Here is a 26,691-nt window from a genome sequence, read left to right on the forward strand (position 1 = left end):
AAGTTCACTTTCATAGATCATCACATAATTAATCCTGAGGCTGAGCTTGCTCCAGCCCAACTCTCAGCAGTGGGGGTTGGTATAAAAATCTGATGCTCATTATACTGAACGGGAGTTCCAACCTGAATTCCCAAAGCCCCAACACAGGGATATTTTCACCATGGCAAAAGAAGTCTTTAATTACAGGTACAGAAAGAGGAGCATGAAGAAAACAAACAATCATTTGCAGGCTTTAATGGCTAAGCTGCCATGCATCTCATTACCAAAGAAAATATGACTTCTTAAAGTGACCTTTTCAAGCTTATTGGAAATAAAATATGAATCAAAGAGAAGTGTCTCTTTCATTCTTCCTGTCATTTTTGATCCTTTACTCTTAGCTCACTATTTATTTACTTCAGTGGCTTACGAGTTCAATTTTTATTTTTCTAAAACCGATATCAGAAGACAGCCTACTCTCAGAATACTCCATCTCACTTACACTGTTTCTTTGATTTTCATGGTTGAAAATTAGACCTTGATTAGGATTTATATTTTTATGGGCTTTCCTTGTTCACACTGTCACATCATTATTCATTTGAAATTCTCAATGATTCCAGTTAGGATAGGAATTAATTTTTCTCATGTAGATATAAAAATGGAGACTCTGGTGTTAAATGATTTGCTGGGGATCACACAAGACTTGTGGTTCAAAGCTGTGTCTTCTGACTTCAGATCGAGAGCTGAGTATGCCCCATCAGAAGCTGCCTGTCAGCCAGGTGGCATGGTGGTACAGTTTCTTGCCATGTGGTTACCTAGCTGTGTGCTTCTCCCACATGTCCCTGGTGTTTGGGATTGCATGGGCCAGGGGGGAAAAGTAGTAAAATGAACCAGTGCCTCAATTTATACCACCACTCGGGGTAGAGGATTCTAATGTGCTCAGAATTCACAGAGACCCATAGAACAGACCTGAAGATGGTTTAGTTTAACTTCCAGATTGTATTGATTGGAGATCCCAAAAAATAAACTGGGTTTACTTAACTCATAAATATGAGGGTGCTTCAGAAATTAATGGAAAATATACATTTTGAAAAATCTATACATGGATTTTAAAATAGTTGTGCACCAAAATAAACTTAATTTTTTTTAAATTTGATTTTTGCACACACTTTTTGAGGTGGTCTTATACATAGCTGTTAATCGAATGCCTAATTTCCAGTTTGGGTCTTTTTTCATTACTCTGTTTTTCATTTCAATTTCCATTTTTTTGGCATCCTTTTTACTTCTTAGGACTGCTTTAAAAAACACGTGTTGAAACCAGACTTGCTCCTTTTCCTCAAACATGTGTATTAAGTCATATGTGCAGAAGTACAACCATAGACAACTGTTACAGGGGGCAGGCCTATTCCCAAAGAGCTAAATGCATCAAGTCCTTAAGTAGAAATTCTTTTTAGACTGAAGCAACAATAAATGTGTTCAGCTTAACATATTTCCTGACAGGATAAATAGTTTTTTTTTTTTTTTTTTTTTTTTTTTTTTTTTTTTTTTTAGTAAATACTGGTTGAACAAGTGGATGAAGGATGAGATTGATTTGAACAAGTTCTGTGATTATGCTTCCAGGGTACCATGTTGCCACTTCAGCAATCACAATCTCTAGCTTTGCCTCAATTTTTTATCACTAGAATCAGCCTTTTTGTTTTTCTCCTCATTTTTATGAAATAATTGGGGTTATGAATGTACTAGAGTAGTTAATTTTTATCCTGCACTAGAGACAAAAAGATGGTTATACTGTGGAAACTAGATTGTTGCTGGCAGCCAGCAGCACCACCCTGAGAAAAGCTTTCAATATTCATAATAGCCTGTGCATAAAATTCCAAATGTGCAGGAAGGCTGTTGGCCTAGTGGTTAAGACACTGCTTGGGAAGCCAGGATCCCAAGTCAGAGTGCCTGAGTCTGAGTCCCAGCTCCACTCCCGACTGCAGCATTCCTGTTACTTTGCACCCTGAGAGACAGCAGGTGATGGCTCAAGTACTTGTGTCCTGGCCACGGCCACATGCATAGGTGACCTGGATTGTGTTCCCAGTTCCAGGCTCCCATCAACCCAGTCCTAGCTATTGTGGGCATTTGTAGAGTGACACAGCAGGTGGAATATCCTCTGTGTGTGTGCAAATGTGTGTGTATGTGTGGTGGTACATACAAAGATCAGTTTGATAGTATATGTGGCAGAGAACTTTTGAAAGTGAGAACACTGATAGTCTGAAACAGGGAAATTTGACTTAGTTTTCCTTCTTTCTTTCATTTTCTCTTTCTTGCTGCTTGCTTTCTGGCTTCTTTGCTTTTCACTTTCTTGTTTTCCTGAAAAGATGACTTTTAGAGTGCTGGGGCTTCTCTCTGCTGAGATATTTATCAGTAAAAGTGTGATCTGCATTTCTACATACTTTCCAGTGACAACTCATGACTGTGAGGGTTTTGCTTTTGCCAGTGGTTTAAATCCAAGTTATTCTTTCTGGCTGGGCTTGACCAGAATTTCAAAATAAAGGAGTTCTGATAGACAGTTGACATCCAGCTGAAATAGAAGTCTTTCAGGGCTTCGCTGGGAGTGCTAGAAGCTTAGAAACTACAATAGCATTTTGGTCTATGATTGGGACCACAAACTAAAAGGCAACTTGCAGTCAGACAGCAGATGTATAAGGGAGGTAAATAACTCACTTTTCAGCATGCCTTTGTATTTTTTCAAATTGTAATCGGCTTTCATTTACTTACATTTGGTTCCGGCTGGAAAATATTACGTCTCTTCTCCTAGAGGGAAAGAAAGTATAGATGTATGACTGAAATGCCCTCTTCTAAATACTTATTTCAATATTTATGCCATTGGCATTTATGCTTTTTCTTACAGAATGTTTCCACAAGTGTGCATTTCTGTAAACAAGATAAAGATTTTAATAATTATTTCATTTTGTTTTGCAGAACCCCAGCTGAAAGGAATTGTGACAAGGTTATTCAGCCAGCAGGGATATTTCCTGCAGATGCACCCAGATGGTACCATTGATGGGACGAAGGACGAAAACAGCGACTACAGTAAGCAAAATTAGTTTTGTGCAACACGTTTACAAATCAGATGTATGGCCCAGAGTATCTTGGCTTTAACATACGGCCAGGTTGCTGTTTGAACGTTTAGCTATTAGTAATCTAGTATATTTTCCTTTATCCTTCTTGCTATGATTTCCTACTGCAAGGAGGGTAGAAAGCTTCAAAGAATTCCAGTTTCTCGTTGGACAAAAATATCTTCTCACCGCAATGATTTTAGTCAAGATAATGTTAGATGCCTGTAGGAACATTGTAGAATGTCCAGCCAAAGATGGTACAAATTATAATGATTCTCCAACATAGTTTCTGAGACAAAAAAAATTACTTCTGAAGATAAACACTGGATGTAGTCATGTGCACATTATATGCTTCTTCTTTTAAATTAAGGACAAAATTAACAATTTTAAAAGAGAAGTATATTTAAATATTATGATAATATTTTACAGTATATCTTAATAACAAGAAAATAAAAAGTAGCAGACCTGAAGTAGATTTTTAAAATCTATTTTGTCAAATAAAAAGTGCCAAATACTAAAAGATTACTAACAATGCCTAGAAATAATTTTTAACTAGTTTAACCTGAGAGTTGGCAAATTTAATAAATAAATACAATCATCAGGATGTGATAGTATATTTGCATATTAGTAGAATTTCAACTACAAAATTCACAGGCAAGAATGATAACTCTCATATCTTTCAAATTCTGTCAAATCATACATCTATACCCTAGGGAAAGTTGGTGTTATTGCACAATTGTACAGGGTGCCATATAGTTTTTGAAAGTTTGTCTGTATTGGCTGTTAAACTTTTAGTGTTAGATTCACAATGCAGATTCATTAAATATGTGTTCAACTAAGTTGTGATTCTGATGGATGTGATTTTGTGGTCAGACTAATAGTCTACCAAAATGCTTAAGGAAATCTAGGAAGCTGGATATTTTATAGTGAAATATCTTTTAAATTAAAAATAAGATTTGAAGAAAAATTAATAATCTTTAAAGTATGAAAATGCTCTTATAAACTCCTTCTAAATGATTTTTTCTCTCAATATAACACATTGCAAACTATGAATTAGAAAAATGAACTAATCTTATGAACTAATCTTCATCCCAACTTTCCTCTCAGTTTTTTACAAAGTAGTTGATTAGGTTCCTGTGATTTTCATTGTCAGTTTGTGTTAGTGTGAATGCATTTTTTAAATGATTCAGGATTTCAACTCCGTCCAAAGGAATGAGAGTGCCTTGTTGTCCACATAGGTCTGCCATCTGTTGCATCCTTACTTGAATATAGAGCTGGTGAAGCCACACATTTAGCTGGGAAGCATCAGAGGATTGCTCATTATGACAGCCGTGCTAGCTGTGATGTATCTCTAGATCTCAGTTCTTTTCCTGTAAAATATGAAATGGTGATGGTAGCAACATTCTCTGTCAGCACCATCCACTCAACTTAAAAAAGATGAAAAAAGTTATAAGTTGATGAGTATAGATTCAATCATCAAGTAAGCCAAATAGCCATGCAGAATTCTACAGGATGCTACTTTAAGCTAGTCAGTGGTCCTGTAGGTGGGGACACTTATTATGGGGTAGGGGAGAAGTTGGGAGTGTCAGTGTGGGGCAAACAAACACAAATCCTTTCTTCACTGTTTCTGGAGAGATAATTGAGAGTGCATGCTCTGCTGATGCTGGATCAACTGCTAGTATAAATTCGCATGCAAATATACATATATACATTTAAACACACATATCTATGTATAATACTCATTCACTGAGGATAATGTATTTTGTCAGTGTTAGAATCTGCCTCAACTCACACACTGAAACTCTCATATGTCATTATCATCAACTCCTGCATGTACTTTTTGATAATTTAGTATTAAAATGGCTTAATACGAAATACAAAGATTAATATAAAATCATCTGGATACACACCATAAGATTGAAAATTCATTAAAGGTAACAAAACATTTGAATCCCTTGGGTATTCTGATGGAATCTCACTTTACTTCACTCCCAGACATAATAACCTTCTTGAATTTATCTTTTTGTATTTAAGTGCAGTTTTAAACTTTCTTTCAATAAATGTCTATATATATATATATAAAAATTTGAATCATTCATCATTTATTTAATTTATTTTTATTGCATAGTTCTTATTTATTTTCACTCCGAATACATGGTTGTGAGGTATATATATGATAATATACTTGTTTTATTTGCTTCATTTTTGAAAAATATTCCACTCTATGAATATACCCAATCATATTTATTCATTTTTCTTTTGATGAATAGTTATTATTTCCATTTTAAGACTATATTACTAAGATCCTTTTTATAGATTGTGACCATCCTTTAAAAAATTACATGTCTCACCTTGGCACTGTAATTTAGAACCACACTTTATTTCTTTTCTTTTCTTATTTATTTATTTGAGAGAGAAAAAGTGAAAGCGAGCTCTCCCCTCTGCTGATTCATTTCCCAAATGCCCATTTGGCTAGGCTGGGCAGAAGCTGGGAGCCAGAAACCTAGTCAGGTCTCCTATGGGAGGCAGGGACTTAACCCCTTGAGCCAGTGCCTGCTTCCTCCCAGGGTATACATTAGCATGTAGATGAAATCAGGAGCCAGAGCCATTATTCCAATATGTGATGTGGGTGTCCCAACTAGTGTCTTAACTGGCATATTATAACTGCTAGACCAAATACCTGTTCCTTCCCATTTTATTTCTATTCATAGCTCCTATGATCACCTGACGTATTTATCATTATTATTGATTTGCTTTTTTTAAAAAATTATTCCTTCTCAAGAGAATTTAAATTACATGAGTGAAGATGTTTTGTTTTGTTCCTTCATTTGTCTTTAGAGCCTAGAATAGACTTTAATACATGATTAAAAAAACTCAATATGAATTTAACGAGTGAATAAATAATGCTTTCTTATGAATATGTGCAAAAGTTTCTTTAGATCCCTGACTGACTAATTCTACCTGCCCCCATATTTTTTTTTACTTTTTCTTTTGAATCATTTTAAGGCTTAGAAAAATTACAAAACAATTTAGTGAGCTCTCAGATGCTTTTATCCAGCTTCATCTAATTGTCCTATTTTACATAACAACAGTGTAATTATCAAAATCAAGAAACGAATGCTGGTACAATATTATTTACTTAGCTATAGCATTCAATCAGATTGTACGCTTTTCAACTATATATTTTCTTCTGGCCTTCTCTATCTCCCCATACATTTGAAAAATTATAGTTAAAACAAATAGTTTTATGTATAGTTTTACAGAGAAGAGGTTAGGAGGAAAAATATCAGAGAGAGAGAGAGTTAAATTCTACACATTTTAAAATAGGAAAATTATAAGCCTCTGGGTTGTTAAAATGCTTTTTCTTTCTTTACTTTGTGTGGGTAGGAGTAAAAGCAGTTGATTGTTAAAAAAAAAAAACCCAAATCTTGTTACTATGAGCATCTGCCAAAAATGTGTTGCTTGGTTCACTAGACATCATTAGGTCCAACCAACCTTACCATGATATCTTGCATAGAATTGATAAAGACACCTGTTCTTTTGTTCATGAAGAAAAGACTAATTATATGTAATTGAGTACAAATGCAAATAGCTTTATTGCCAGTAAAAGATAAGAATCTCTGCAAATGTAATGACAACAGAAATGGCAAAACTGTGTTGGAACACGTACAAAAAAGACAATTGCAGTCTGGAGGGTATTAATAGGAATAGTTTACATGAAAGGAAAAACCAATTATTCTGTTCCATGAGTTACCAAGGGGGAAGATATATTTGAAGAGGTCATTGCTGGGGAGAAAACAATGAAGATATTGTAACCAAGTGCATTGCTCTCTTTTCCTCTGGAAAAAAATATGAAGAGCCATTTGACTGTGGAATGCATGATGTTAGTACAATGGTGAAACCAGAGCTATTTTCTAGCAGATGGTATAGTGACATGTGAAGGGAGGGAAGAGATTAACCAGAAAATCTCCTTGGGGTGGATAGAGAAAGTAGATTGTAGTCAAGATAGTTTCAGAACTAATTGACTTGCCTTTAAAATCCATGTCAGTCTTTAGATTCTTTTATTTTGAACAGGTAAGATAACTAGATAGTACAATATTATAAAGGTGAAGAAAATATATACCCAAGAACCAGCAGAACACAGTCTGGCAGCCAACAGCTGGCTTGGCACTTCCCAGTAGTTCTTGGTGTTCACTTGGATGTAATGTTTCACAGCACAGGAAATCAGACAATGTCATGATGATGTGATGGATCAAAATAAAAGTAAGACCACTGTGTAATCATGCCTGAACGCAGACAGAAACAAGAACAATTATCCATACTGCAAAATGACCAGATATTTCTCTCCTTCATTATGTGAGTGGCTTCTGCTTCTTTACCAAACTCAGCTTTAACCTTGCTTCATTCTGCTTGCCTTTTAGTTAAGAAAGACTATGATAATCCATCAGAGAATCACACTTCCTTTCTTAAAGCACTCAACTGGAGCGAGTCCACATTCTTTTGCACTCTCCCTAAAAGCACTTAAAACACACCCCCAAATCCTTTAAATCATTTCTCACACCCTCTTACTGAGACACCCAGTTCTGCCATGGTGTACATTTTTCCTCCTTGGTGTGGAGGCAGTAAATCCAATTTTGTGGGCCAGCGCTATGGCATTGTGGGTTAAGCTGGTGCCTGCGGCGCCAGCATTCCATATGAGTGCTGGTTCGAATCCAGGCTTCTGTACTTCCAGTCTAACTCCCTGCTATCCGCTTGGGAAAGTAGTGAAAGATGGCTCAAGTGCGTGGGCCCCTGCACCCACAGCTCCTGTTTCCTGGCTTCAGTGTGGCCCAGAACTGGCTGGCTGTTGTGGCCATCTGGAGTGTGATCCAGCAAACAGAAAATGTCTGTCTTTCTATACACAACTCTGCTTTTCAAATTAATAAATAAGTAAATCTTTCAAAACAATTAAACAAAAAACCCAACTTTATTCAACCAAAAGTGTGTTTTTGATATTCCTTGTAGTGGAAGCTTAGACTCAACCAAAGGTAAATTTTTCTCTCCTCCTCTCCCACTTGACTTCATTCTTGTGTTTGTCCACACATAGTCTGTGGATTTATCAACATGTAATTCTGTCTTTTTATCTATCATCCACTTTATTGCCCTTTTTAAAATTTAAAATATCTGTACAATTTTCCATATTAATACATATTTAAAAGAGATAGTTAAAATTTTTAATTTATTACTGATGAAGATTTCAGTTTTTTTCAATATTTTGTTGACGCAAATAGTGCTGTAAAGAATATCCTTGTATGTCAGTAAGTTTTTATATATACAAATGTATTTATAGGATAGGTATTTATGAGTAGAATAACTGAGTCAAAGGTATATGCTTTGTAAATTTTGAATGATATCTAATTGTTCTTCATTGTATAAATTTGTAAAGTGTCTTTCCTGATCTTCTACTCAACATAGTGCATTATTGAACTTCTGTCTTTTTGTTACTCAAAGCAAATTTTAATTCTTCTTGTGAATTACAGTGAGCACTTATTTATGACTCATCTGTACCTTTCTTTACTATGAAATGTCTGGAATCCCTGCCCCCACCTTCAGTAGGACATCTCTGTGTATGACCTCACCTGTTTGTTTTATGAGTTGCATTTGCTTTTTGGCTGATGATTTTGTTGTGTTTGAATTTTTCCATGCTTCATTCTATTATATTTTAAATATACTTTTATCTTTTAAGTTTCTCTTCCCTATTTAAAAAGAATTTACTCATTCCAAGATTATAGAATGCAATTATCATATCTTGTTTTAGTAATGCTTCATTTATGTATTTAATATTTATTCAATCTGGCATTTTTTTAAGATGCTTTGAATCCAGACTTCTAATATTTTAAATTCTTAAATATCAATTAGCAATATAAATGCATTTTCTTCAGAGTTGATGAAGTGTTAAATTAACCATGTGTAAAGAAATGTATTTCAAAATGATCTGCATCTAATTTTTAGAAATCCAAGTGGAAATGTAAAAATTTAGTCATCCAGTTTTATTTTCTATACAATACCAAACATATGATGTTTTGATACCACTAGTCACAAGTATGTAGACACAGCCAAAGCCAGCAGAAGCTTGCATTGCTAAAGTATGAACAGAAACATGATCCAAATAGTTGGGAAAAATTATCAAAGAAATTTTCCGCTTCTTACAACTAGGACATACAGATACTTCAAGGAATTGTGAATGTGTTCTCCTTCCGTAACAGAGATCTTTCTGGCCAAAAAGTTCATGTATTTTACCTTCTCCAGGATACACAAAATATGTGTGGTTGAGTGAGGAATATGCCATATCCAATTATAGGGATATTATTTTCTTCTTGTGTCATCTATATTACAAGGATATATCTTGAATTTATATGTGTGAAATCACACTTATAAGTTGGATTGAAACAAGAAACACATGTTATCCTGATTTTCTTTAAGCAAGAGTATTTGCATAATTTTGAGCAAACTTTGGTACGTGTAGTGTTGTTACTCTTTTGACTTATCTTTATAAGATTATTTGAGAATGAGAGAGAGAGGAAACAGATACACACACACATAGAACTCCCGCTCACTGGTTTACTCCCAAATACCTGTACTGACCAGCATGGGACTGGGAACTGGGAGAAAGGAACAGAATCTTTGTTTCCCATGTGAGTGGCAGGAAACCAATTACTTGACCCATCACCGCTGCCTCCTAGGAGTCTATATTAGCAAGACTGGAGTCTGCAGCCAGTCAGATATCAAACCAAGTATTCCAATGTGAGACATAGGTAATTAACAGATGTCTTGACCGTGTTGGTGAATGCCTGCCCTGTAGTACCATGTATATTTCAAGAGCAAAATTAATTTTCAGCTTTTGCTTTGAATGCAATTACTTCACTTGATATTTTAAAATAAAACTAAAATGTTGTATTTTGATTTGGGTATTTATTTACTCATTTATTTCAAAGAAAAAGACAGATAGGGAGAACTCCCATCTGCTTGTTTAGCTCCCAGATGCCCCCTGTGACCATGGCAGGACTGGAGCTCAAGCTGGGAGTTAGGAATGCAATCCTGCTCTTCCACATTGGTGGCCAGAACCCAATTACTTGATCAATCACTCCTTCTTCCTGGGGTCTGCCCTAGAGCTAAGAATTGGATCCAGATACAATACTCTGATATGGGACATAGGCATCTAAACTGCTAAGCTTAATGCAAGCTCTTGGTTTTGAAATTTGGATGCCTGAGGCAATTGTTAGAAATTTATATTTTAATGAAAGTGCTTTAATTTTAAAAATAGTACCTCCAAGTAATATTTCTGGAAAACTTCAGCAAAAACCATTTACTTCCAGGGTCCGCGTTATACAATGGGTAAAGCTACCGCCTGTGGCACTGGCATCTCATATGGGTGACAGTTCCTGTCCTGGCTACTCCACTCTGAATCCAGCTCCCTGCTAATGGTCCCTTAAAAACAGTGGAAGATGGTTCAAGTGCTTGGGCCCCTGCACCCATATGAGAGACTGGAAGTAACTCCTGTCTCCTGGCTTCCGCCTGGCCCAGCCCTGGCTAATAGGGACATTTGGGGAGTGAATCAGTGGCTGGAAGACCTATCTCTTTCTCCCTGTCTCTGTCTCTTCCTCTCTCTGTAACTCTTTCAAATAAATAAATAAATGTCAAAAAAATCCATTTACTTTTTTGAATAGTTTGTCCTTTTACATAAAATCATAAGAAAATAACTCCCATATTTTTTACAACCATGTCCTTTCACTGTTTGCTTGATATTATATTTCTTTGTGAAATTTATAATTCTTATTTCTTATATTTCTAAAGTTTCTATTCCATGTGTGCTTCTGGTTAGGGAAGCAAAACATGAGCCATTTGCAAATGTATGCTCTCTTCATTGTTCTATAGCTACCTATGATCTTATTTATAGACAAAGTATATCTTGGTTAAGAATCTTATGGGAGCTATTTAACCAAGTGCATTCCTAGAATGAGCTGAGGACTAAGGCTGTCTTGAGTCTATTCTTGGCTCCGTCAGGTGACTGGTGCATTGCCCTTGGAAAGTCACATGTACTTTCTTAGATTTATAGGAGCTCAGATCATATAAAATAAGAGGAATAATCTCTAAGATTTTGAGAGCTTTTCATTTCCCTTTCATATGCAAATGTGTACTCAGAGAAATTGATTGGCAGGTTCCATTTCTGTAAATACCATTTGTTTTGAAAGGTATATTGCCAGCAGGCAGGAAATTTTTTTTCAGCTTGCTAATACCAATGTGATATTCACCAGATGTGTGTAAAGATCCCGAGTTATACACTTAAATGGTACAGCAGTATTTTAATTGAGGCTATCTTACTCGAGATTCTATGCTTTTTGTCTAGTTATTTAGCTTCTTCACGTCTCATTTGTTAAATGAGAATAATAATAGTATTTAGATCACAGGACTGTTATGCAAATGGATTGATTTATGAAAAGTGCTTAAAACAGTGCCTAGAGCATAATAATTCTTAATCAATGCCATTTGTTGTTGCTGCTATTCTCATCAGTAGAGTGAGAAAGCCCTTGTTTGTAAGGAGCTCAGTGGCAATGTCCCCCAACTTTACCTACCAAATAAATAAACCAAAATCTTAAAAAAATAAGGGACAGTGCTATGGCACCATAGATGAAAGACATCTTTTTTTTTTTTTTTTTTGACAGGCAGAGTGCACAGTGAGAGAGAGACAGAGAGAAAGGTCTTCCTTTGCTGTTGGTTCACCCTCCAATGGCCGCCGCGGTAGGTGTGCTGCAGCCGGTGCACCGCGCCGATCTGATGGCAGGAGCCAGGTGCTTCTCCTGGTCTCCCATGGGGTGCAGGACCCAAGGACTTGGGCCATCCTCCACTGCACTCCCTGGCCACAGCAGAGAGCTAGCCTGGAAGAGGGGCAACCGGGACAGGATCGGTGCCCTGACTGGGACTAGAACCCAGTGTGCCGGTGCCGCAAGGCGGAGGATTAGCCTAGTGAGCCGCGGCGCCGGCCGAAAGACGTCTTTTTTGTTTTTCCCTCTTTCTTTCTGTAACTCTTTCACATAAATAAAATAAATCTTTTTTAGAGAGCTTTTATTTAATAAATATAAATTTCATAGGTACAGTTCTTTCCCCCATACCCGTCCTCCCACCCCCACTCCCATCCTACCTCCTACTCCCTCTCCTATCCCATTCTTCATTAAGATTCATTTTAAAATTATGTTTATATACAGAAGATCAACTCTATACTAAGTAAAGATTTCAACAGTTTGCACCTACAGAGACACACAAAGTATAAAGTACTGTTTGAAACAAGTTTTACCATGAATTCTCATAGTACAACTCATTAAGGACAGAGGTCCTACATGGGGAGCAAGTGCACAGTGACTCCTCTTGTTGACTTAGCAAATTGACACTCTTTATTTATGACATCAATGATCACCCAAGGCTCTTGTCATGAGCTGCCAAGGATTTGGAAGCTTTTGAATGAACAAACTCTGTCATCATTTAGACTGGGACATAATCAAAGTGGAATTTCTCTCCTCCTTTAAGAGAAAGGTACCTCTTTCTATGATGGTCCCTTCTTTCCACTGGGATCTCACTCACGGAGATCTTTCATGGAGGCCATTTTTTTTGCCACAGTGTCTTGGCTTTCCATGCCTGAAATGCTCTCATGGGCTTTTTAGCCAAATCCCAATGCCTTAAGGGCTGATTCTGAGGCCAGAGTGCTGTTTAGAGCATTTGTCCTTCTATGAGTCTGCTGTGTGGACTGTGTTAGCCAGAGCCATTAGGCAAGAAAAAAATCAAAGGGATACAAATTGGGAAGAAGAAGTCAACCTATCCCTACTTGCAGATAATATGAGTCCTTATATAAGGGATCCAAAGAACTCCACTAAGAGACTATTGGAATTCATGGAAGAGTTTGGTAAAGTAGCAGGGTATAAAGTCAGTGCACAAAAATCAACAGCCTTTATATACACAGACAATGCCATGGCTGAGGAAGAACTTCTTTTTTTTTTATTTAATAAATGTGAATTTACAAAGTGCAACTTTTGTATCATTGTGCCTTCCCCCCGCAACCTCCCTCCCTCCTGTGGCCCTCCCCTCTCCCACTGCCTCTCCCATCCTGCCCTTCATTGAGTTTCATTTTAAATTACCTTCATATACAGAAAATCAAGTCAGTATATACTAAGCAAGGATTTCAACAGGCTACACTCACACAACCGCACAAGGTGTAGGGTATTGTTCGACTAGTAGTGTTGTTTTTAAGTTTCATAGTAAAACACATTAAGGACAGAGATCCTAAATGGGGATCATGTACCCAGTGACTCCTGTTGTTGACTTAGCAATTGGCACACCTATTCATGCCATCAGCAATCACCCGAGGCTCCTGCCATGAGCTGTCTAGGCTAAGGAAGCCCCTTGAGTTCACTGACTCTGAACTTGTTTAGTCAAGGCCATATCACAGTAGAGGTTCCTTCCTCCCTTCGGAGAAAGGAGCCTCCCTCCTTGAGAGAAAGAACTTCTAAGATCCATCTCATTCATAATAGCTACAAAAAAAAAAATAAAAGCCCTTGGAATAAACATAACCAAGGATGTCAAAGATATCTACCATGAGAATTACAAAACATTACAGAAAGAAATAGAAGAAGATCTTTCATGTTCATGGATTGGAAGAATCAATATCATCAAAATGTCCATTCTTCCAAAAGCAATTTACAGATTCAATACAATACCAATCAAAATACCAAGAGCAGTCTTCTCAGATCTAGACAAAATGATGCTGAAATTCACATGAAGGCACAGGAGACATCAAATAGCTAAAGCCATCTTATACAACAAAAACAGAGCCAGAGGCATCATAATATCAGACTTCAAGACATACTACAGGGCAGTTATAATCAAAACAGCCTGGTACTGGTCCAAAAACAGTTGGATAGACCAATAGAACTGAATAGAAACACCAGAAATCAATCCAAACATCTACAACCAACTTACATTTGATCAAGGATCTAAAACTAATTCCTGGAGCAAGGACAGTCTATTCAACAAATAGCACTGGGGAAACTGGATTTCCACATGCAGAAGTATGAAGCAAGATCCCTACCTTACACCTTACACAACATTCCACTCAACGTGGATTAAAGATCGAAATCTACGACCTGACACCATCAAATTATTAGAGAACATCGAAGAAACCCTGCAAGATATTGGCAGGCAAAGACTTCTTGGAGAAGACCTCGGAGGCACAAGCAGCCAAAGCCAAAATTAACAACTGGGATTACATCAAATTGAGAAGTTTCTGTATTGCAAAAGACACAGTCAGGAAAATGAAGAGGCAACCGACAGAGTGGGAGAAAATATCTGCAAATTATGCAACTGATAAAGGATTAATAACCAGAATCTGCAAAGAGATCATGAAACTCCACCACAACAAAACAAGCAACCCTCTTAAGAGATGGGCCAAGGACCTAAATAGACATTTTTCAAAAGAGGAAATCCAAATGGACAACAGACACATAAAAAAAAAAACATGTTCAGGATCACGAGCAATCAGGGAAATGCAAATCAAAACCACAATGAGGTTTCACCTCACCCCGGTTAGAATGACTTTCATACAGAAATCAACAAACAACAGATGCTGGCAAGGATGTGGGGAAAAAGGCACATTAATCCACTGTTGGTGGGAATGCAATCTGGTAAAGCCACTATGGAAGACAATTTGGAGATACCTCAGAAATCTGAATATAGCCCTACCATACGAGCCAGCCATCCTACTCCTCACAGTTTATTTAAGGGAAATTAAATTGGCAAATAAAAGAGCTGTCTGCACCTCAATGTTTATTGCAGCTCAATTCACAATAGCTAAGACATGGAATCTACCTAAATGCCCATCAACAGAAGACTAGATAAAGTAATTATGGGATATGTACTCTATGGAATACTACACAAAGGTTAAAAAAAAATGAAATCTGGTTATTTGCAGCAAAATGGAAGAATCTGGAAAATATTCTGCTGAGTGAAATAAGCCAGTTCCAAAGGAACAAATATCATATGTTCTCCCTGAGCACCTAAAAGGAAAACTGTAGAAGTGAAACTGACACTATGAGAAGCAATGACTTGATCAGCCCTTGTCCTGGCTGTCAAGGAACAGCTTACTATTTTATTTCTTTTGGTATTTTCTTTTTCTACTTAATACCATTGGTTGAACTCTTTACTTAACACAGAATTATTCTTAGGTGTTTAAATCCAATTGAAAATTAATCTCTATTAAAAATGAGTGGGAATAAGAGAGGGAGGAGATATACAGTTCAGCACATGTTCCCTTGGACTTACTCCTAAGGGTAAAGCTAAAAACTTGCCATGGGACTCCAAATCCCATTAAGTTGGCAGGTACCAATGCCATCTTACTAGTTAAAGTGATCAGTTTAAGTTCATAACTGATCATAAAGATAGGATTAAGTGCCAAAGGGATCACATAAATAAGACCAAATGTCTGCTAATAATAATAGATAGAATTAAAAAGAAGAGAACAAAATAAATCTTTAAAAAATGAGAAGAGTAATTCTTAACCACAACAACTATTGTTATATGAAAGTCTTTGAAGATCTTTCTGTTAGAGGATATTGAAGTTAATAGATCACTAAATCTGTTGTTCAGGAGTGGGGAACATCTGGCCTGCAGACTGAATAAGGCCAAAGAAATAATTTGCCCTGGCCCTGCCAAGGCAACAACAGGTAGGACTCAAAATTCAATAATCGACAGTAAGCTAGTGTTTAAGTTGGTAATTTTGTAGGGCCTATGAATGATGTCATAAATATCCAAAAAGCCCTTGCAGGGAAAAGTTTCCCCAACCCTGCATGTAGTCCCTGGAGCAGCAGCAGCAGCAGCATCTGGGAACTTGTTAGAAACATACTTTCCAATTTCACCCCAGATATGCTGAATCAGAAACTCTGGGTATGGGGTCCAGCAATCTGTGTTTTGATATAATTTTGATCCATTGTAGTATATAAAGCTGGCAACTCTCCTCTGTTCCTACTACTAGGAAAGTTCACATTTGCTAGTGAAGGCAGTTTCTGTTCTGGGACTGTCATATGTAGTTCTATGGCAACCTGACTCCTAATGTAACAGGGAAAGCGTAGTTCTGCATGTCCTGAAGTTCAAACTCTGGTATTTTCAATGTGTGTGGACTCTGCTCAATTGTGATTTATTACCTGGAGAGACTTAGAGCTCATTTCCAAGTGGATATGTGATCAAAGGTTTTGACAGTTAAAAAATTCATGTATAATGACTTAGGTAAGATGCACCACACAATTTTATGTCCTGGAGCTTTTATACATGTCAAGTCCCTTTGCTTGGAACATCTTAACCAATCTTATCTGCCTGATAAGCCAGTATCACCCTGCAGAAGCTTCCTGAACACCATCTCCCATGTCTATATGAGGTTTTCTGCAGCTGTTTCCATCTCCTGCTGCTGTTCCTGCCCCTAAAACTTCACATTAGTCACTCACATACTCTAATGCATTTAAGCCTCATGCATGTGTTTATAGCTGCACAAATTGTGCTACAGTGCAATTCCCTACCTGCATTTCTGCTTCCCCTATTAAAGTATGGCTCCCTTATTTGTACTTTGAATAACACAGCAATGGACTTTTTCAAAGATGCCACTCTGGAGGGCTACAGGTGTGTTTCGTTTAGGTGGCATACTTTGGTGTGAGGTGGGGTGGGGAATGTATTCAAGCAATGACTGCATCTGTTTTCCCTATTATTTCCCTACTGTCTGATTAGGACATGAAAACTGTTAGGTTTGGGATATTGGTGGCTGTCAGTAAACACTTGTGAAATCAAAATAACTGAGCACATTAAAAGAATTGTATAAGACCCTTAAATATCACCTGTTGTAAGACAAAATTACTTACGGCTGTTAGTCAGATAGCCTGTTTTCTAGTCCAAATTATTTCTCTAATTAGCTATGTGAAATTAAGTCATGTAGCCTTTTTGTTCCTTGGTTTCCTACTCTGTAAAATGATGTGTTTGGAAAAGATGATCTCCAATGGCCTTGACAGATCTGAAGCTTTCCAAACCTGTAAGTTAACGACAATTCTGTAAAAGTTTCCCTTTAAGCAGATTATTAAAAAGGAGCAAAGTTATTGCATGATCAAATTGTATACTAATTATTGTATTGAATTTGAAATGGTAGGACATTAATTTTTGCTTTCAATAATATACAAAATTTGATATACAAAAAAATGAACCAATTTTCAATACTCCTTTTGCCATACCTAGTCCAAGCTACTTTCCTCTTAGACAGTTGCTTGTCTGCGTTTTTCATTGTTGTATCTTCAGAGCCTAGAATAGCACCTGGCACACATTAGGTATTCAATAGTTGTTGGCTAAGTTAATAAAAGTGGATTCACAGAACAATTCCATCAACAATGAGTTTAATTTTGTGGGACAACACCGAGCTTGAAGCAAAATAGTTCATACTTGGCCCTTTGTTCTGAGAATGACAATTTAAGGTAATTCAAAGGATGGATAAAGAAGTTATTATCTGTTATGAAAATAGGAAGAAAATTGGCCGGCGCCGCGGCTCACTAGGCTAATCCTCCGCCTTGCGGCGCCAGCACACCGGGTTCTAGTCCCGGTCGGGGCACCGATCCTGTCCCGGTTGCCCCTCTTCCAGGCCAGCTCTCTGCTGTGGCCAGGGAGTGCAGTGGAGGATGGCCCAAGTGCTTGGGCCCTGCACCCCATGGGAGACCAGGAGAAGCACCTGGCTCCTGCCATCGGATCAGCGCGGTGCGCCGGCCGCAGCGCGCCTACCGCGGCGGCCATTGGAGGGTGAACCAACGGCAAAAGGAAGACCTTTCTCTCTGTCTCTCTCTCACTATCCACTCTGCCTGTCAAAAAAAAAAAAAAAAAAAAGAAAAAAAAAAGAAAATAGGAAGAAAATTAAGTGAGCCCAGTTTAGAAACATGAATTCTATGCAGTAATAACATATGAATAAATGCTTGCATAGTGTTATATATCTTCAGGTTGCGATGTGAATATATATTCATGGTGATAATGACAGGAGACATCATTTTCTGAAATTGTGTAAATGGTACAATTGTGCATTAAAAGGAAGCCCCTGCCTTTCTGGTTCATTTAGGACCTACAGTCTATGAGCTTATGCACCTGGAAAAAATATATACTCTAGTGTTTTAAGTGTAAGAAAATAAAAGGTATATGGAGGGGTAATGGAAATGTATTAAGGTAGTAGAAAATGCTTGAGTTTTGATGAGTTTGAGGTTATTTGAAAAACTGAAATTTATTACTTGATTTTGAGGCTTTGCACTATAGGTCGATTCCATCAAGCTAAAGTACGTAGAATTTGATTCTACTATACCTATCTACTATGTCACTTCCTCTACATAAGTTATTGGTTGTGATGTTGTATGGATTATGCTACATTCTTAATTAAAATGACAGAGGAGTTTGTTATATGAGGCTGGTTCAATTAGACACTCAGACTTATAGCCATCAACTAAATAAAGGATAAAAATCATAAATGCTTTGCTTATGTGGATTGTTCTTTTTCAGGGCATACTGTCATGAAGTATAAAGGAAAAACTATGATTTTTCAGCAAGGGATTTGGGAAATGAGTCATCTTTGTGCCAAGCATTGTTTCTTACATATGAGTCTAAGACATATCAGATATTAATAGTCAGTGTATTTTACACTTTGTGTTTCTGTGTGGGTGCAAACTGATACAATCTTTACTTAATATATACTAAATCGATCTTCTGTATATAAAGATAATTGAAACTGAATCTTGATGTGAATGGAATGGGAGAGGGAGCGGGAGATGGGAGGGGCGCGAGTGGGAGGGAAATTATGGGGGGAGGAAGCCATTGTAATCCATAAACTGTACTTTGGAAATTTATATTTACTAAATAAAAATAAAAAAGGGAATATGTAACCATGTAAAAAATTAATAGTGTTTTCTCAGTACTTTCTAAGTGTTTATTACAGGTGTTAGAACTTTGTATGTTTTGCTCTTTTAAATCCTATAAGAGTCCTATAAAATATGTATGTAATAATTCATATTTTAAGAAAGGTAACTTGAAGAAAGGCATATTTAAATAATTAACTCATGGTCAAACAAATATGAAATGATAGATTTGTATTTGAATTCAGTAAGTTTAGCTCCAGAATGAGTAACTTTACTCAGGTTATACCAATTCCCCAATTTTTCTTTCCTGATTAATATTTCTCAGTGTATTATAAACATCCCAGTTCAGTTATACTTTTGCATTCTGACAGTCTTGTAAGATACATTAAGAAGAGGCCGGTGCTGCGGCTCACTAGGCTAATCCTCCGCCTGCGGCCCTGGCACCCTGGGTTCTAGTCTCTGTTGGGGCGCAGGATTCTGTCCTGGTTGCTCCTTTTCCAGTCCAGCTCTCTGCTGTGGCCTGGGAGTGCAGTGGAGGATGGCCCGGGTCCTTGGGCCCTGCACCCCCATGGGAGACCAGGAGGAAGCACCTGGTTCCTGGCTTCGGATAGGCTGCAATGCACCGGCCTTAGCGGCCACTTGGGGGATGAGCCAACGGAAGGAAGACCTTTCTCTCTCTCTCTCTCTCTCTCTCTCTCTCTCTCTCACTGTCTAACTCTGCCTGTCCAAAAAATAAAAAAAAAAAAAGATATATTAAGAAGAGAAAAACTTACACAGTGTTATGGTGTTTTACTTTAGAAATGCTTAACATGAGAGGGTTTTCCTTTAATATGTTTGATGTTTTTAAACTGTGAACTAAATTTTTTTTGGGAAATAGTAGACCATTACATAATAATTTTAAAGATCTGGAATAATCTGGTTGCTCAGTTTGTCTTTCTCTTGGCAGTATGAGATGTGTAGGGTATGTGTGTATGTATGTTTGTGTGTGTGTGTGTGTGTGTTCATGCATTATTCAGCAGGCTAGATAGAATGTTATTGAATAGACATCCAGCCAAAATCTAGTGAGGCTGCGCTTGGAACATCTGCTTTCTCTGAAATTAAAACAGAATGCAGAACACATCATGTAACACATGTCAGTGCAGCATTAAGCCCATTCCATTATATTAAAACTGAATTAAAAAAAAATCCTAAAGAGAGCTTCTCCTTCTCCCTCTTACTTAGGTAGTATCAGAAGACATCATTTTTTATTAGCACAGTTGTGAGTGTTAATGGGTTTTTCTCTACTTACCAACTGCATAAACTTAGGCAATTAATTGCCGTTTTGAAAGCGTAGGTTCTCATCTGCCACTGGGAATTATAGGTGAGAGTTTGAAGTTGATGACATCATATTTACCCTCATCATGGAAGGAGGTCCTCTGAGAAGTCAGGAGATATTTGTCCTGGCTGAGGTGTGATCCAGAGTATTTTTGGGGAAAATGGAGAATTTTCATAGAACATGGGTGAATAGTGTGGCAGTCTTTTTTGAACCATGTCTGCAGTATCAGTACTCTTTTGGACCCTAGACCTAGTCTTTTCATCTTTGGAAAAATTGATCAAAGTCTGACTTACACATTATTGCACAGCCTGCACTTGAGGCTTTCCCCTGCAGGGACTGGAGTGTACACAGCTGCAAATGGTCACTTTTCTATCCTTGGCATGGCTAATGAACCAGGAAAGTCCTACCAAGATGCAAAGGATGACAGCCCATCTCCTGCCATATATCCAAGTTCTCTAAAACAATGGCCCACCCAAAATTTGCACAGTAAAACCACCTGAGTCACTTAATATCTACACTCAGGTCTTACCCCAGAACAAAAAAAATCACAATCTCTGAGGACTGGATCTAGGCATCAGTATTCTTTTAACATAACCTAGACGACCCTCAAGTGCGGTCGACTATAAAAACAGTGATATTTTCCCTACAATATTGCCCTTTCTATTTTAGTATACCTTATAACCAGAATTTTTTGTTAGACTATGGATTGTTGGGCCTCAAACTCCAGAATTTCAGATCCAGTAGTTATGAAGGTGGCAGGAAAATTTATTCTGAAGTCCAGTCTCAGAACTGTTCTCCTAGAATGGCACTTAAAAAAACCAAAAAACTCAAGTCCGTAATAATCACCCAGGGATCTTATTTAAATGCAGATTTTGATTCAGTAGTTCTTGGATGGAGCCTGAGATACTGCCTTTCCAAAAAGCTCCAGGTAATGTCGATGTTACCTACAGTTAGAGCAGCAAGCATTGGGAAGTTTTGGGAAATAACTGCACTACTGGGAGCTTGTTAAACTTACTACAAGCTATTGAATATGAAATTGCTTTTCAATGATGCTGCACACTGGAATCATCTGAGGATTTAAAAACAGTACTGATCTTCAATCCCGCCATTTTTTTTTTTAATTTAATTGGTTTGTTTGTGGCTTGAGTATCAGAAATTTTTAAAAACTCCACATAAGATTATAATGTGCAGCAAAGTTGCGAACCAGTGAACTAAATTTTCTCTGGAGTTTTATAATAATTATTTGTAAAGTTTTTATTCCAAATTTGCATTATTAAAACTTTGAGACAAAGATATTTATTTTAAGTTACAATGCAAATCATTACTGTTCTTTGATGGAATGTTTCCTGATATTTTATTGTAAAAGGTGCCCTCAAGATGGAGATGACAAATCAGTGATACAAGCGTCCCCTCCTGCATCCATGGCAGATGTCATTAATTCTCATAAGTTTAATTGTTGCTTAGCTTTCAATCTCTTCTTAAGGCACTGTTTTAGGGATTTATAACAAAATGATTGGGTTTTCACCTATGCCTGTCTCATGCATTTTGGTTATAAAAATGATTCTTACACAATTCCTATCTTCTGATTGTTCCCAGAGAAGTAGAGGAGATTGGAATTTTATGGAAAACCAAGCTTAATGCAAATTGTCATTGGTAGTACTAAGTGCTCAGAAGAATCATCAGATTTCATAGATCAGAGAGATCCTCAAAGCTATAGTGCTTAACAGAGGTTGATTTTAAATTGAATCTTGGAGAACAGGAACAATATGCATAAGCTGAGATTAGAAGAATTGCATTTCAGATAAGAAGGCTCAAAGACATTATGGAGAGAGAGCTCCTGTCATGTTGGGGAAAAATGAGTCAGCTTATTTGGATGAAGCAAAGAGATTGTGTGGAGGTGTCATAGTTCAGAGTGTTTTGACTGCATTTAGTGGAGTTTAAACTTTATATTATAGGATGTGGGGAGCCTATGGAAGTTAATGAGCAATTGCAATTTACTGATGGGTGAAATGCAGGGGTTTGGAAACATTTTGTAACTCAATATGATGATAAAGTCAAGTTGAGGGAGAGAAGTTATGGTAGAGAATGGTAAGGACAAATCATCATCTTGGTTTTTAAATCCTTTAATCATTTTATAAAATGATTCTCAAAAAATCATACCACAGGGCGGGTGCGGTGGCAGAGTAGGGTAATCCTTCGCCTGTGGCGCCGGCATCCCATATGGGCGCCGGTTCGAGTCCAGGCTGCTCCTCTTCCTGTCCAGCTCTCTGCTATGGCCTGGGATGGCAGTGGAGGATAGCCCAGGTCCCTGGGACCTTACACCCACATACGGGACCAGGAGGAAGCTCCTGGCTCCTGGCTTCGGATCGGCACAGCTTCAGCCGTTGCGGCCATTTGCGGGAGTAAATCAATAGAAGGAAGACCTTTTTCTCTGTTTCTCTCTCTCTCACTGTCTGTAACTCTACCTGTCAAATAAATAAATAAAATCTTTAAAATAAAAATCATACCACATTATATTGATTTCTATAGATTCACTTAATATTTTGGGATGTGACAGGTATATATTCTTGTTTGGGTTATTGATGATAACAAAGTGGAAAATTCTGGTTGAGCATATGTGAACCAATTCAAGTAAGTTTGCTTGCATTGTCTGTGTATAACTTTAGCTAAGAAAAACTTAAGGATTTTTTGTACCTTCTGAGTGGGATGCTTCTATTTAACTGAAAAATTCCATTTAAAGCTATCAGAATCTTCATCATAATTGAACTCTTTTCACTTTCTCCACAATTACTTAGATTGTTTTGTTATTACAGTTTTCCTTTTATTTCTTAAGACTGATTATATTTTATAAACTTACAATTGCCAGAAACCTAGGGTTCACATCTTAGCTCTTCTACCAGCAGACTTTATGACACCAGGAAAGCCATCCCTTTGAACTTTGGTTCCCTTATCTGTAAAGATGCATCCATGGTACACAGGTGGTGTTTTTGGTGTGTGTGCTTTAGACTTTAGCTGCTGTGGTGACCAGATACCATGTCTTACACCACTGCATTACTGATGCCTGGCAAAATGTCAGGTGTATATGTGATGAATTAATGAATAGATTTCATAGGCTACAGTATTAATTTTGGTATCATAGTGTTTGATGGAAGATTTATGGAAGATACAAATCTAAAAGCTTCAAATGATACAGTGATTTCTTTGGGGAATGTTTGGGTCCCATTGATCTTATGGACTGACACCTGTGCTGTTCACTGATTTCTTCCAGTGAGCTGTGAGACAAGTCTTCTGTGGAAGACAAATTGGTCGCAGAGGATGAATGATGATGAGCATTTGCTTTCATTATCGATAGTGATGTGCTTCATTTTTCATCTTAAAGAAAAAAATAGAGTCGCATTGAATTGACTTGTTAATTATGCAAGTTTCTGAACATCTCTGAAGTATCATAGAAAAAGTTACACAGTATGATCAGATTGAAAACCAATTGCATACTTCTGCTAGAGCCAAGCAAACATTTCTTTTGTTGAAGAAAGGGATCACCGTGTTGATCATTTTCTCTATGCCGAAAACTACAATGTTTGCTGACAGCCAGTGCATTGAAGAAAAATTTTAGCTTCCAAGCCCCAAACCACTAATCAGTTCCATAAGTCAGTAAATTCACTGGGGGAAAATAAATCAGTCTATTGGATTATTTGACCAATTGTTTATAAAGTAGGGCTTCTGACTGAAAAGCCAAACCTGAGTAAACATTGCTTCAAGTATGTGGATTCTTGATTTTTGCATTGTTACACATTGTCTTATTTTAAATGCACAATTGCTTTATATTTTAAATACATAATTTACTGACTGGATTTTTAGTAGGATAAGATTGAATATATTGCTTTTTTTCTCAACACATTTTAAGAAATCTCAATTTGGGATAATGAGCACCTAGCCACTTCCTCCATTGTGAAAGCTGTAGACTTGGAGAGACAGCACTACCAACAGTTGGGCAACAGTAACAATGGGATGCCTTGTACCATGCTTTTATAATTTTAGTCATGATTTGTTTTTATTTTATTATTTTAATCAATCTTCATAACAACTCAGTGAGGTATTCACAGCAAAGAGATGCTCAGAGGGATTACTTTCTTCCAAGCCACCAAGCTCACAAAGCTATTAAAGTTTAGAACTAGGGCTCGTGACACTAGGGCTGTGTCCTCTGGACTGAAGTTCAATCCTCATTCCAGCGTTCTTTGCTTGACTTAAAAGCTAAAGAATTGGTAGAGTCACATCTTTCCCTTAATTTATGTAAGAAATGCTGTTTCAGTGAGTTAAATTCAGTTATAACCATTGTTAGGTTTCTACTGTGCAATAGGTTCTGGGTGCCAGCAAAAAAACCCCACCATATTTCATGCTATTAAGTGTCTCATAGTTTGCATGGAGACACACTCGAGCTCATAAATATGATAAAACCATGTGCTAAGTGTTGTGTATGGAATGCTGTGGAGTTAGAAGCAGAGAATTAATAATCAATTTGCCTCAGTGAACATTGTGTTGTACCATGATTTATGTAACCACTTTTGTATTGGAGGATTTTAATGCTTATACCATCTCCTATTTGGCTGAATATTTATATTTTCTTATTGAGTATTTGAATGGTGAATATCTAATTTTAATAAATGATAAATACCAAAAATAAATATTAATATCATGACTAAGTAGAAACCAATTGCAAGAAACCATAGGATTATAGGAGAAAATAATCTGGTTGCAACTTATTTTAGATTAAGATTTTGTATGATAAGATATTATTTGAACTTTAACAAAGTATTTTAATTGCTTTACAAATATTTACTTATTTATTACTTTGAGAGAGATAGATACCTTTAATCTGCTGGGTCACTTCCCAAAAGCCCATAACAGTGAGGCTGGGAGTCTGGAATTCAGTCTGGATCTTTCACATGGATATCACCCCCTTGAGCCATCATCTGCCGCCTTTCATGGTGCATATTAGCTGAAAGTTGGAATTGAGAATGTAGTCAGGTCTCAGACCCAGGCACTCCATTATAAGATGTGGATGTCCCAAGCTGGGTCTTTAAACAACAGGACAAATGCCAACCTCCCATAGAAAATTTTGAAATGTGGGAAATGATACTGAATTTTTGGGGGAATCTGACATTGCATGTACACAGATCATGTGAATATCTCCATTTTCTCTGAGTATCTAACACTTGGGTTTACATGCCATAAGGTGAATGCTTTTCATTATTCACTTTATAAAATCAACCACGAATGTCAAAATACAACCTTCTTTCACAACTGTTGAACATCACAAGCAATGAGGAATCTGTCCTTGGTAATATTGAATTTACATTGTATGTAAATTCACATCTCCAGAGACACATTAGTAAGGAGCCTTTGTCCTTTACTCTTCTTCTCCTTCTTTTTTGTAACACCATTGGCAATCACAGTAGTTTTTTTTTTTTTTTTCTTCGTGTTTTGGAGTCATTGTTACCCTTTTGTCACTTAAGTAATTTAGTGTGGATAATAGAAATTAAGTTGAATGCAACACAGCATTTTTACAGGGTAATTTTTTCCTGACCCAATATCATTGTACAGTATGCATATTATCTTGATTGTAACAGATTTTCCAAATTCTTCCTTTCCTCTTTGTTCCCTCCAACCCTGCGTTACGCTGTATACACCTGCTTACCTGCCCACAAACACATCAGCCCCAGGTATTCTATGTTTGTTTCTATCATCTCAAATTTGTACAATATACGTTTGCTGACTCTTTCCTGGTTTTGAATACAGAATATAATTGAATATATTCTGTGTGGTGTAAATATTATCTTCAGCTTTTCTAACATGCTTAATTATGGAAATATGACCTAGAAAAGCTATGAATAAAAAAGCTTAATAAGAAATCACTGCTGAATTATTCACTTATTCAGCAAATAGTGAATAACAGCTTCTAAAACCAAGATATGCCTGGCAGCAGGAATAATAGTACAGTTTCCAGTGCCTCCAACTTTCTCATATTAAAGTGGGAGCCTGGGGCCGGCACTGTGGTGTAGTGGGTAAAGCTTCAACCTTCAATGCTGGCATCCCATATGGGAGCCAGTTCGTGTCCTGGCTGCTCTACTTCTGATCCAGCTCCCTGCTAATGGTCTAGAAAAAGCAGTAGAAGAAAGTCCAACTGTTTAGGCTTCTGATACCCATGTGGGAGACCCTGCAGAGAAGCTCCTAGCGTTGGCTAAGCTCAGCACTGGATATTGTGGCCACCTGCGAAGTGAACCAGCGATTGGAAGATCTCACGCTCTATCTCTCCCTCTCTCTGTCACTCTGATTTTCAAATAAATAAATGAGTAAA

At 37.2% G+C, this 26,691-nt stretch overlaps 1 protein-coding gene across 5 annotated transcripts in view; it reads left to right on the forward strand.

Moving 5' to 3' along the window:
* The window catches only part of FGF12 (fibroblast growth factor 12), a 406,858-nt gene that overhangs the window by 176,139 nt on the left and 204,028 nt on the right, over window positions 1-26,691 (forward strand). For all 5 annotated transcript variants that reach the window (XM_062210108.1, XM_062210127.1, XM_062210113.1 and 2 more), the window contains exon 2: window positions 2,944-3,054. In XM_062210108.1, the coding sequence (XP_062066092.1) occupies window positions 2,944-3,054 (111 nt within the window). The remainder of the gene's footprint in view (window positions 1-2,943; window positions 3,055-26,691) is intronic.

The sequence above is a fragment of the Lepus europaeus genome, chromosome 2 (assembly GCF_033115175.1).
Source record: "Lepus europaeus isolate LE1 chromosome 2, mLepTim1.pri, whole genome shotgun sequence".
NCBI classification, from domain to species: domain Eukaryota; kingdom Metazoa; phylum Chordata; class Mammalia; order Lagomorpha; family Leporidae; genus Lepus; species Lepus europaeus.